The following is a 12,918-nucleotide window of genomic DNA, read 5'->3' as shown; positions in this document are numbered from 1 at the left end:
AACAGTTCTGACGTTTTTACCTGAACCCTGCAATAGTATATAGTGGCAGGCAAAAGCCCTTTCATTTCACAGTTGAGCCCAGGCCCACAATAGGAGATCTGCATGCATCCTTCCACACCGCCCCACTCCAGTCGGTACTCCGTGACGTCAGCTCCGTTACTCGCTGGAACCTTTGAAATGCATACAAACAGCTAGAAGTTAAACTCACTGAAAAAAATTCAAGCAAACTCACCACATCTATTTTTTTTTTTCTTTTTCCACAGGAATATTACGCTCCCATTTCTTCAATGACTTTTAATTTAGTACAGTAAAAATAAATCGGAATGCATTACAAGCCTTGGGTCACCTATACTTTAGGAACACTACTGTTGCAAACTACTCTACACGAAGTAATTGTGATTTCAGTTGCTTAAATACAGAGATCATTTAGCCTTTTTTTCTGTACTGTTCTGTAACTCAGGTACTTTGCTCCATCTCAAGCCACTGAAAAGCTATGTTTAAACAGCACTCCCAGATAGAATCTTCCTTTTTACAAGCTTAATTTTTATCTATTGCATTTTTTTAATCAGATCTCTAAATACTATTGGTTTATAGGAAGTCTGTGAGGCTTTTGATACATTATTACTGATGTAATTATATAAAATTAAATCAGCTTATAAAAACAGCAAATGCACAATGATCTTTTGTATTAGGTGGATATATTAGCTCTGAGGAAGGATAACTACATTAAAGAAATATTGTAAGAAGAGCCTGCATCACTCAGAAATGCAGTGCAGCAGTTGTGGCAAAACTCTTAAACAAAAGAACAATGTAAGATCTCAAGTACCTGCAGGCTGCCAACTTAGAGCTGTCATATAATGCTTCGATGAATGACTCTGAGGTTTTACCAACCAAGTACTTACTAATCAGGTAATTCTGTTTAAAAATGTGATTAAAATAGTCTTAAGCTTTTAAAGTTGAACTTAAAAATGTAGAAGACAATCATGTTAAGATATGATGGCATTCTTACCTCCCACGACACCTGAGCGCATGCAGCAGATCTGCAAGTCACTTGAGGGGGCTTGCACTGATCTGGTGGTCCAGGTGCTGTAGTTACTTCACATTTTTCCGAATAAGGTCCAAACTATTAAAAAGGGAATTGATACAACTAATTTGTAAAAATAAAATCATTACTTTTTTAATAACAGTTTACCATAGTAGGGACATGTAACAGCAGCCTGAAACTTTGTATTACTTGCTTATAAAATAAACTTTCGTGGATTGTGGGTTCAGGATGTATTTCAGTATCTGAATATTCTCCAGAATAGCTGCAAGACTTTTCTTCTCTATAGTAAATCCAATCAGAATAAAATTGACACTTCAAACTCTCAGACAAAACAGGAAAGTGCTACCCAAATCCTTATTTTGAATTTACATGATGGCTGCACTGTAACAGAACACAATTTGTAACTGCCTATTTACAGCTATCTAAAAGAAATAAGATATTCAAAAAATGCTTGAGGGACAAGCCAGTCTTTGCGGGAGGTGGATAAAAAGTTCGGTCAGTGCTTTAAAGCGTTAAGCTGCAGACCTCTCCACAAACAGCATCAGCTGGTCATGACGGTTTTTATGAAGAGAACATTATTGAACAAATGTAAGCAGCCCTGCTTTAAAATCAGGATTCTGGATACATAATTAAATAAAGCTTATTCTACAGCAACAATTGGTTTAAACACATTTAATATTCCAAATAGATAAAATATTTCTATATATGATAAAACATGTATTCAGAAGTTAAACTAAACATAAAAAAAGAGAGTCAGGAAACTCTAATTACTACATTCTAGAACCAAGAGCTGTAAAATTAAAGGTCAATCAATTTACAAAGCTGTATACAGAAAATAATTTACTACCTTACTTCACATGAGAATATTAAAAGTTGCAACAATGCTTTGATAAAGTACTTGGCGTTTCCTAACTGTTTCCCAGTGCTATTATTCAGATGTGAGACATAATTAGCTATTTTCTCTTCCCTTTATCTAAACCCCCCTTTATTATAAACTGATGTTTAACTGTGTGTTCCCTCACAACAATAAGCTATGTCAATCAAATGACTCTACATAAGGAAATCCTCATTTTAAAATTACTGTTAAATGCTTCTTTTAAAAGAGAAGATCCTTAATAGTGATTGCAGTCTCTGGAACTAATTTCATTCCAGACTGCTTCCTTACCCCCGCCTTGTTAGCTGCTCGCAGTCTGAAGTTGTACATCCTCCCTGGAAGAAGGCTGCCTACTGTGCATTCAACATCAGAGCCTTGGTAAACCTCTCTGTGTTCATCGGTTTCTGTCTGAAACATTTCCAGACCATAACAGGTAATGGGTGAACCACCGTCTACCTGAGGTGGTCCTGAAAATAAGAAAGAAAGAAAAGCTTATTTAATTTTAACACATAACACATTTGGATCCCTTACACTTGCTAACAGTTCTAACAGAATTACCCCAGCGCAGCTGAATTTCTCTTGCTCTTGGTCTACCCTGTAGCCTTGGAGGCTGGCATGGACCAGGAACCACTGCTGGTGTCTGCACCAGTAGAGAATCAGATGCCTACAAAGGAAAGATAGATTAATTAAGTCATCTAGGCCAAACCAAGCACTATCAATTATTCCACAAGTAAAGGCAAATACTTGAGTCAGAAACAGGATCTTCCATTTTTTGAACTACGTCTTTAAATACAGGAAGATGCTTAAGTGATCTGGTATGTATTTCTCATAATACCTATATAAAACATACTACAGTCATCACACAATATGCAAAATTAACTTCTGCTTTTGTGTTTTGGTACACATGCAAGCAGTAGAATTAAAAACAGTAGTTAAGTATCAGTACAAACCTAGTAGAGACGCGTGAAATACGACTTGCTCAACCTAAACTCATTTTCTTTTCCATTAAACTGCAGTTTACTGATTTCTAAAAACTTACTCTAAGAGTTTTATACTTTGTGTGCAAGAATCTCAGAAAGTGAAAGTGAGTAGAAATGTCAATCAGAAGAGATTAAAAAAAATATTGAGATTTCAACTTTTTCATTGCTTAGTAATACTTAAAGTGCAACAAACTTCCACCTCTGATTTGAAGTGTGCGCAAAAACACACAGCGTAACAACACGCAGCAGATGGCATTGACTATTCTGGATGCAGACAGAGATGAGTCAGACGATGCGGGGTTATTAGCTTCAATGTGATAGAGAACACCTGCAAAGTTGGTAAGCCTTTTAGTTTACATGAGAGATGCATCTTAGAGTCTCATTTCATAACTGCTTTCTACATGTTCCAGAAAGAGTAGATTGGAAGCTCTGCTGCTTTTCAGTTCCTTTGAAATGTATCATTGGACTGAACAACAGATGCTACTTAAAAAGCAGAATGTTTCTCAGGAGGCGTATGGCCACGAAAAGCTACTGAAAAGTTTTATTACATCTTTCTTTACTATTCTTCCGTTGATTTCTGACACCTTCAGAAAGTATCAGGACTTTCTGAAAGTTACTTTCTCTTTGGTACTCAGATAATGTTTATACTAAACTAATGGAGCTGGGTTATGGGGAAGGAGGTTGGCAGAGCAAAAGTCTCCAAAGACATACGTGCACTTGTGGTTAGGTGACTGGGAAGTACACTGCCTTTTCCCTTCCCCTGCACAACAGTGAGCTGAGCTATGGCAAGACAGAAAGCACTGCAGCTGAGACAGTACTGAAGGAGTCCAGATTTATTCTTAAGACAAGGTGGTTGTGGGCAAGGCTGTCTTTGCAGGAGACTCCTGTGTGGAGGAAGAACACACGAATTTCCTATAGTAAAGGGAGGCTGGGGAAGAAATGCAAACACAAAGAATGCAAGGCTTTAGGATTTTCAGGAGATCAGTTTGACAGTGAAGCCCTGCTGGAAGTCTGTAGAGAGCCAGGGCTGACTTTGTTACACTTGCTGCTGGGAGCAAGGGAGAAGAATCCAGCATGACATTTTGGCACCGGACGCTGAACTACACCACAGAAGCGACAGCGGGTTAGGCCTTAAGAAATTACATTCTATCAACGTATCGCACAGAAAAAGCCATAGTATCTGTTTCTGTAAATAAGAAAAAAGCAATTTTAAACAAAATACAGTATTAGAAAAGTATTCACACTTATTTGTTTAAGAAATGGGCAAAAACTTGAAACACGGTGCATCAATACTAGAATCTTTTTGAAGTACTAATTACAGCTATTTTGTTAGGCACTTCTGTACAATATTTGCTTATTAACTACTGGACTAGATTTTCTTAAAGAGAGAGAAATTTTATTTAATAAAAATATTAGCTCATATTACCGTGCTTTGTCCTCCTTCCCCAACACAATACACACGTAAGCGATAGGAACAACCAGGATTTAGTCGGTCACAGACATGCTCCCGAGCAGCTCCGCTGTATATTGTGTCCCATTTGTTTCCTGAAAGGTTAAAAACACGCGTGCAATGAACCATGGTGTAATTTACTTCAGTACTAGCCACAGCAGGTATCCTAGCTTTACTGAATAAATGTGTGCCTGAAGTTTATTAAAAAAAAAAATTAAGGCTTGCTTTGGGTTTCCTGGAAAAAGATGCAATCATTTAATAAAGAGAGTTTTCTAGGTAAATTTGTGTAGATCTGCTGAAGTGAAATGTATCTTCCTGATTTGGTATTTACATTAACTTTTAATGAAGTAATTACTGGGCCAGCAAGCATGTTCAAACATTATAAACAAATAAGAAAGAAAGATACAAACGCAAAAAGTTTCCATGGAAAAAACTTTTAGTTGCAACATTCATTTTGCAAACTGCAACTACAGTTTAAAATTGATAAAGCTTGTTCCTGTATTCCCAAATGTCCAAGCATCATCTGAAATACTGATTTCATTCTTTGCTGTTCAGCCAGATTCTAAAATCAGAAACTCTTTGGCATTCTCTCTCTCTTTTTAAGAGATTAAGCAGTGAAACCGGGGACTTTTAATTAAATCTCCAACAACTCAATACATCATAGAATTTAGAGAACTGGGAATGAAACATAACGCACAACTCACTAAATCTGCATGAAAGGCTCATTCCAAAAGTGACTTAATGTGGACACGTGATGGAGTAAGGAGAGTGACAGACTTAAGTATCAAAAGAACCGCAGCCAAGACCCCTGACAAGGGGACAGTGCGCTGTCTTAATCTGACACAGCACTGGAGAAGTATAAACTTTCATTCTCAATGTGCCTGTGTTTCTGAATTATTAAGGTTACTTAAGAGGTCTAGATTTTTAAATAATTTAGCTGGAGCGCTTTATACCCAGTTCAGAAATATCGTTCATTTCCCTTCTGTATAAAAGGACAGAAAACCAAATAGCAGAAATAGTTACCCAAACTGCGTCACCGTTCTACTTTAATAGTCATAAACAGAGCGCTAGTTTTTCTTTCATCTGTTACACATCCAACAAAGCTACGTGGTCCTGTCTTCTTGCCCTAAAATGTCTGAAATGTGTCATTTCATTTCCAAACCAGACTACACCTAAGTGATAGGTTAAACATGGAGCATCTGTCTCAACACCGAGTTTTGTGTCATCTTCTTTCTAAGCCAGAGAAAAAGAATCTCTTGTATACAAGCATCAACGTCCCTATTTTTTTTACTGGCAGTCCTTTGCAATAACCTTCCTTGTCATAATATACATCTTATTCTTCCCACAGGCACACACACACACGAAAAAGAACACAGTTGAATGCCAACATACGTTCCTAATACTTACCATTTAAGCCTTCAGACATTTCCACAACATATGTGTTTATTGCTGCTCCTCCATGGTCTTTTGGTGGATCTATAAAAAATAGCAATATTCCAACTAAACGGGGTAAATCAAACATTTTTGTAGCTTTTTTTTAAGGAGAATTTTAAAAAGGAAAAATCAATAGCCAACTGGAGATGGGTGCATGTTTGGACAGACAGCCACAGCATCTTAGTTTAGGACAGCAGTGAAATGTTCAAATCCTCCACTATGCGAAACTGCCAGATCACAACCCTACTACAGTCTATGGATGAAGAGTGACAAGTGAATTTGGCACCTGGGAGATGCCACAGCAAACATTTCAGTTAGTCTGAAGTGCCATGGAAGGCTGCCTAGTTATTGTTTCAGTGACATAGATCCTAATGGTCCTGTAATTTGGACTGCAGATAGGAAAACATTATCATACTGATTTGCAAATAATATTTCAAAACTATTTAAGGACAGCAATTCAAAAATCTAAATATTTTGGGAGAGAATAGAGTCAGGAGTTCTGTATCAAAAACTTAATCTCTTGAATTTTTAATACATTGCCAGAAAATGAGTGCACCATCCTCCCTGGTACAATATTCATGTATAAGATACGAACCTACAGACCTATCTTTTGACATGTAATCCTACTACTCTCTCAGAGCTGACTTAGAGAACAGCAGAATTAGAATAATGTAGAAAACCAACATTTCTGACAAATATAAAGACAGCGTGATACTTCAAGACCGACTGGTACTGCTGCCACAACATTACATTATGTACGTGCTGGATCAAATGCTGTTGGCTCTTAGGCAGGGGTTACGTACCATATCACACCTGATAAAACAAATGAGACTTATTATATGGCACACAGCACTTTTTTGATTGGAAGGTAACAAATTACCTCCAAGTGAAAACCAAAATTAAATTATCGCATCAATTATCACTCATTTAAAAAAAAATGACTCTTAAAAATGTCATCTATAAATAGATATTTTAGGTAATTTTTGATTTACAAATTCGCTATTTCTAATAGCTTCTCATATTATATATCACCCACAAAACATCAAGCATCAGGCCCCGATGTAGCAAAGCACTCTGGTGTAAGACTGGACTTGCTGAGTACTAGTTATACTCTACAAGTAGCTTTCTTATTATTAATGCAAAAGAATTAAACACAGTATTAAACAGAACTAGGTAATAAGTTTAATTACCTGTGACAATAAATAAAAACTTTAACTGAATCACACAGTAGTGTTTCACCTTCTATTTCACAGCATAATGGTAAAAAAACCTGAACCTAAGGCAAAGTTTCTCAAGATCCTTAGAGAACAAAAACATTTATATATCAAAACCAAACACTTCAAAGAGACAGGCTGAACTTGAATCTTCTCTTTCGATTAAAAAGAAAACCAGAATTTTGTGGCATCTACTTTTTGTGCCAGAGAAACAGAACTTCTTAGTACACAAATTAACATTACTGTTTTTTTTAATTATTGTGGTCCCTTGCAATAACAGTCCCTATTACAATTCGTATATTATTCTTCCCACATAATTACACTAATATATGGCCACCCTAAGTATTTTTAAAAAGTATTTTTCTCTTAGGTCCATGAAAATGGATCTTAATGGCTCAGTTGACTGAAGTATTACTGAAGTAAAATCTTGCCTTCTGTACACAAATATATATAAATACAGAGGACATACTTTAAATCACTGGACAACAATCTTACCCCAGGTTATTTTAAAACTCTGTGCATGAATTTTTCCTTTCACTACAGGTTTTGAAGGTACTCCAGGCTTGTCTGGACAAGTAATGTATTCTACTGTCTCACTTGGACTGCTTTTCCCTTCTGAGTTATAGGCAATGACCTGCAAATATGTAAAAAATATTATAAACAGAACAAACGCGCTGGCGAGCGGTATGCTATTCACTGCAATAGTAACGTCAGATTAATTTATATGTACGCTTAGATAGATAGTTACATAATAAATTATCACAAGAACTAAAGCTATGATATACCTTCATTTTACATTTTCATTAGTCACATAGTTAGACAATCACCACAGTGAAATTAAAAATTCCTGCAAATTTCCAGGAAAAAAAAAAATTCTTTAAAAACCCCCTAGTAATTGTGAAGCTGAAAAAAAGTTTAAAAAATTAAAAATTTAACAATCAACTAACCTTCCATATCCCCCCAAATTTCAAACATTAGTGTATAAAGTTAGGCTCTTACTTAGGACACTCAGGAGTTGCCTGACTGTAAAAGGCAATCAGGACATGCAAACTCAGTGACATTAATGGAATCTGTGGGTGCTCAATATACCACAAGCCACTCTATTTCAAGTCAACGATCTGAAAACTTTTTTTTTTTTTTTTTTAAAGCCATCTAAGATACTCAGAAATTAGATAAGTCTAAGAACTATTCTTTTACTTAGATTTGAATAATTTATTGATAATGAAATATATGCATGAGAAAAAACCTTTCTAAAAGCATGGAAACAAAAGATGATGAAAAAAGCATGCAGCAAATAAGCCATTTTTAAACTTTCACTGAAGGAATTTAAAATTTTATTCTTATTAAAATAAAGAATTTCTTAAATATATATCATTATTTATAAATATATACTTATTGCTTATAAATAGAAATTATTTGTTCCTATTTTATTTTTATTAAAATTTTAATTGCAATTCCTTTCCCATTGAGGTAAAAATATTTTTACGTATTTAAATAGAGAGCCAAAAGTGATGCTTTACTAACTGCTGAAAAATACTGAATAATTGGGATTAATTAAGTAGCGCTCTCATTACCTTCTTTCAAGGAAATATATTCAGAGATAAAACAGTGTTTATATAAGTAAGTCTTTTTAAAAAAAACAGTAAAGGTGATATAAACTCTTCAGGGAAATTATGGCAAAAGTTGTCATGGAAGTTATTTACAGGGACATGAAGGACAATAAGGTGATTAGCTTTATCAGGGTTAAATCATGTTTGACCAACCTGAGTGCCTTCTATGATGAAACAACTTCCTCAATAGATGGAGAGCTATGGACATCATCTACCCTGATTTTAGTTTGACATGGTCTCCCACAACATCCATGCAGACAAGCTGGTAAGACACAGATAGGACAGATGGACCACAAGATGGGTGTGGAAAACCTGGTAGAATGCCAGGCTCAAAGGGTGGTGGTTAACGGTTCAAAGGCAAATTGGCAGCTGCTCCCGATTCCATTTCCTCAGCAGCCAAAACAACGTCCGATACTATTCAACAGCTTTAGAAGTGATCTCAACGACAGGAGTGAATGCCCTCTCCCCTGGTCTGCGTATGACCAAACTAGGAGCAGAGAGATGCACGGTAGAAGGAAGAGCCACCAGACAGACTTCGACAGGCTGGAAGAAGACTGCATCAACAAGAACCGTGTGAGTTTTGATAACGGTAAATGTAAAGTCTTGCACCTGGGATGGAACAATCCCAGCAGCAGTACAGTTTGGGGTCTGACTGGCTAGTCAGCTTTCTTTTTTCAGCTCTGCTGAGAAGGACCTGGTGGAGAGCAAGCCAAACGAATCAGCAAAGCACCCTGCAGTAGCAAAGGCAAATTATTTCATGGGCTGCATTAGCAAGAATTTAGCAAGTAGAACAAAGGATGTGATTATGACACTTCACTCAGGACTTTTTAGGCTGGAATACTGCATCCAGTTTTGGTCCTCCCAATTCACAAGAGACATTGAGAAACTGGAGAGAGTCCAGAAGAGGGCCAGCATGATTAGAAGGCTGGAGAACCTGATACAGGAAGAAAGGTTGAAGAAATTGGGTTTACTCTGCCTAGAAAAAAGAATTATCATGGGGGGGATCTAATCACAGTCTTCCAATACTCAAAAGGTAGTTAAAAAAGAGATGAAGATACTCTCTTCATGAAGATCTGTGATGGAGGAGAAGAGACAATGGGCATAAGTGAAAATTCTGGTGGGATAAAAGGAAAAAAATAATTAATCGTCAAGAAAACAGACTGTCTAAAGAACTGGTGGAATCTCCCTTGCTGGAAATACTGAAGTCTCAGCTCAACAGGGCTAGGACAGTTGAATTGCCTAACCTAAGGCCATGCTTTCTACAGCAGTTTGACTTGGATCATCCCCAAAAGTCCTTTCCAGTCTAGACTTCTCTGTGATTCTAGGAAAACGAATTGCTGCTATTCTTTACTTTCTGGTTGTGTCTGCAGTGAGTTTACTACATATTCCCATTTGCTCCTAGCAAGAAACTAAACAACCTAAAAAAAATTTTTTTTTGGCTTTTTTGTTTTTAAAATGAACAGAATTGAAATGACAGCAGTAATGTTAGCACAGATGGAGAAAAGGAAATGTGAGCTAACATGTCTCTCAGACACTAAGTCTCCCGATACAGTTTACAAGATTAACAATCATCTGGTTGTCTTTGTGCCCTTACAAATGAAGTTAAACAGACACAGTTAGCATTTACGTATTATAATAAGGTTTCCAATGGTTATAAAGCTTCTTTCAAAAGCCTTAGGGAATATTACCACTAATTAAGTCTTTTGCCTGTATAATAAAAATTAAAGACCTGATTAACACAATATTTCTTTCTTCTTTATGCCCTATGAATGAGTCAACAGAGACTTCTGTTTACTGTTTTGTTAAGAAAAATAGGGTATAACACATTAATCTTTTTTTTTTTAATTTTAATGACAAACTTAGGATGTTTAAGTTAACTATATATTTACTACTAATGTGTATGATTAACTTGTAGGATTACTACAATCAAGCCCTGCAAAAGCTAGTTCCAAAGTAATGAGCTGTTCTTTAGTTTAAGTTCATGTGTGGCCATAACAGCCCTAGTCCTTGAAATACACTCTATATTTTTATTTCAATATTATGCAAAAAAATCCAAATAGTGTAAGGTTAATCCCTATCATAATCTCTTCTGCTTAAGAAAGTAATCATATTAAAAAGTGCAAAACACCTGCTATCATTTGAAAAGGACTAATACGCTTTAGTGTTAACCTGAAACAAACCAGCAACCCTCTCAACTGCTGCCTTTCATATTGCACAGAGACGCTGTTCTTCAGCAGCTCCCAATTCTTCTTTACGAAATAGTATTTTAGGTGTATGTAAGACAACAGCCATCAACATTTTTCCCTTGTAGACAGAGAGAGATGAGATCATTCTGACTCTGCTTCATACTGTGGCACATGCCTTTAGCTTTGTTCCCAACACCATACAACTGTTCAAGAAAAACTTGGAACACAGAACAGCCCAGGTTGGAAGGGACCTGAAAGATCAAATGGTCTGACCTTTCAGGGAAAAGGAAGCCTAGATGAGATTATCTAGAACCTTGAGCATTCTTGTCTTGGAAGCATATAGGAACTGAGACTCCACTAGGTCCCTAGAGAAGCTGTTCCAATGGTGGATTGTTCTCACTGTAAAGAATTTATTTATTCTATCAAGATGAAACTTGTCTTGGCGTAACTTGTACCCGTTTCCCCTTGTCCTCTCCATGTGGCTCCGTGTGAAATAAGAGCCACATTCCTCTTTGTAGCCACCCTTTAAGTACTGGAAAACTGGTCTCCCTTAAGCCTTCTCTTCTCCAAGGAGAAAAGACCTAACTCCTTCAGTCTTTCCTTACAGGTGAGATTCTCCAGCCCTTTCATCATCTTCGTGGCTCTTCTTTGGACTCTCTCCAGTCTGTCTTTTTCGAATTGTGAGGACCGGAACTGGACACAGTACTCCAGGTGTGGCCTGACAAGGGCTGAGTAGAATCGAATAATCACATCTCTTATCTCTGCTAGTGAGGCATGTGTAGATGCAGCCCAGGATCAGAGTTGCCTTGGTTGCTGCAGTGATGCTCTGCTGACTCATGTTCAACTTGCTGTCCACCAGGACCTGCGAGGTCCCTTTCAGCAAGACTGCTCCCCAGCCACACAGATCCTAGCCTGTACTGGGCTCCTTGGTTATTCCAACCCAGGTGCAGGACTTCGCACTTTTAAACGTCACACTCTCATTGCTAGCCCACTCTCCTGGCCGGTCCAGGTCACTTTGTAAGATGATTCTCCCTTCTCACGCATCCGCCTCACCACCCAGTTTGGTGTCACCGGCAAACCTGGTAAGGATGCTTTCAATCCCATCACTAGTCATTGGTGAAGATCAACAGTGTGGGGCCCCATAGTGATCCCTCGGGCATTCTCCTTGTAACAGGCTGCCAGCCTGAACAAAAACCATTCACCACCACCCTCTGAGTGTGGCCTGTTGGCCAGTTTCCCACCCATCTTGCGGACCATTCATCCAGTCTGTATCTTGCCAGTTTGTCCAGGAGAAGGCTGTAGGAAATAGTGTCGAATGCTTTGCTGACGTCCAGGTAAACAACATCCACTGCTCTCCCCAGGCCAACTGAAAGTGTTACTTTTTTGTAGAAGGTGATCCCATTAGTCAGGCATGATTTGCCTTTAGTAAATCCATGTTGGCTTTTCTCAATCACCACCTTCATTTGGCTTGTAATAGTTTCTGAGTGGACTTGTTCCATTACTTTCGTGGGTACTGAAGTAAGATTGACGGGCCTGTAGCTTCCTGGCTCGTCTTTTAGGCGCTTTTTGTAGACAGGCATGACATTTGCCCTCTTCCAGCTGTCAGGGATATCCCCTGATCTCCTTCACTTTTCAGGTATTATAGATAGTGGCCTTGCAACAATGTCAGTCACTTCTCTTAACATCCTGAAGCGGATTCTGTCCTGGCCCAAAGATTGATGTGGGTTGAGCCCTTGCAAGAGGCCACAGCCCAGCCCTTCCTCCACCACTGGCGGCTCAACACATACCTTGTCATAGCTACTTGATCCTGTCATCTAGGGTCCAGCTATGTCAGTAAAGACAGAGGCAAAGAAGGTATTAAGAACCTCTGCCTTACCGGCATTATTAGTAACTTGCTTCCCCGTCCCGTTTAGCAATGGGCCTATGTATGTCTTCCCTGTGCTTCTGCTTACTGCTCACCTATTTGAAAAACCCTTTCTTGTTGCTCTTGACATCTTTGGCCAATTTCAGTTCTAGCTGACCCCCAGCCTTCCTGACTGCATCTCTGCATGTCTTAGCAAGGTTCTTGTAGTCCTCAATGGCTATTTGGCTGCCTTTCCATAGCCGGCATGCTGCTTTGTTGCTT

The 12,918-nt window shown here is 38.0% G+C and overlaps 1 protein-coding gene across 5 annotated transcripts in view; it reads right to left on the bottom strand.

Annotated features, from left to right (window-relative positions):
* Positions 1–12,918, bottom strand: part of FNDC3A (fibronectin type III domain containing 3A) — a 128,097-nt gene that overhangs the window by 9,538 nt on the left and 105,641 nt on the right. For all 5 annotated transcript variants that reach the window (XM_086620645.1, XM_086620637.1, XM_086620620.1 and 2 more), the window contains exons 15-21: positions 7,493–7,631; positions 5,757–5,825; positions 4,326–4,444; positions 2,478–2,583; positions 2,211–2,386; positions 1,010–1,123; positions 21–170 (exon numbers count right to left, since the gene is read on the bottom strand). In XM_086620645.1, the coding sequence (XP_086476771.1) occupies positions 21–170; positions 1,010–1,123; positions 2,211–2,386; positions 2,478–2,583; positions 4,326–4,444; positions 5,757–5,825; positions 7,493–7,631 (873 nt within the window). The remainder of the gene's footprint in view (positions 1–20; positions 171–1,009; positions 1,124–2,210; positions 2,387–2,477; positions 2,584–4,325; positions 4,445–5,756; positions 5,826–7,492; positions 7,632–12,918) is intronic.

The sequence above is a fragment of the Tauraco erythrolophus genome, chromosome 1, assembly GCF_009769465.1.
Source record: "Tauraco erythrolophus isolate bTauEry1 chromosome 1, bTauEry1.pri, whole genome shotgun sequence".
NCBI lineage: Eukaryota > Metazoa > Chordata > Aves > Musophagiformes > Musophagidae > Tauraco > Tauraco erythrolophus.
This window is presented reverse-complemented; position numbering and strand designations above follow the sequence as displayed.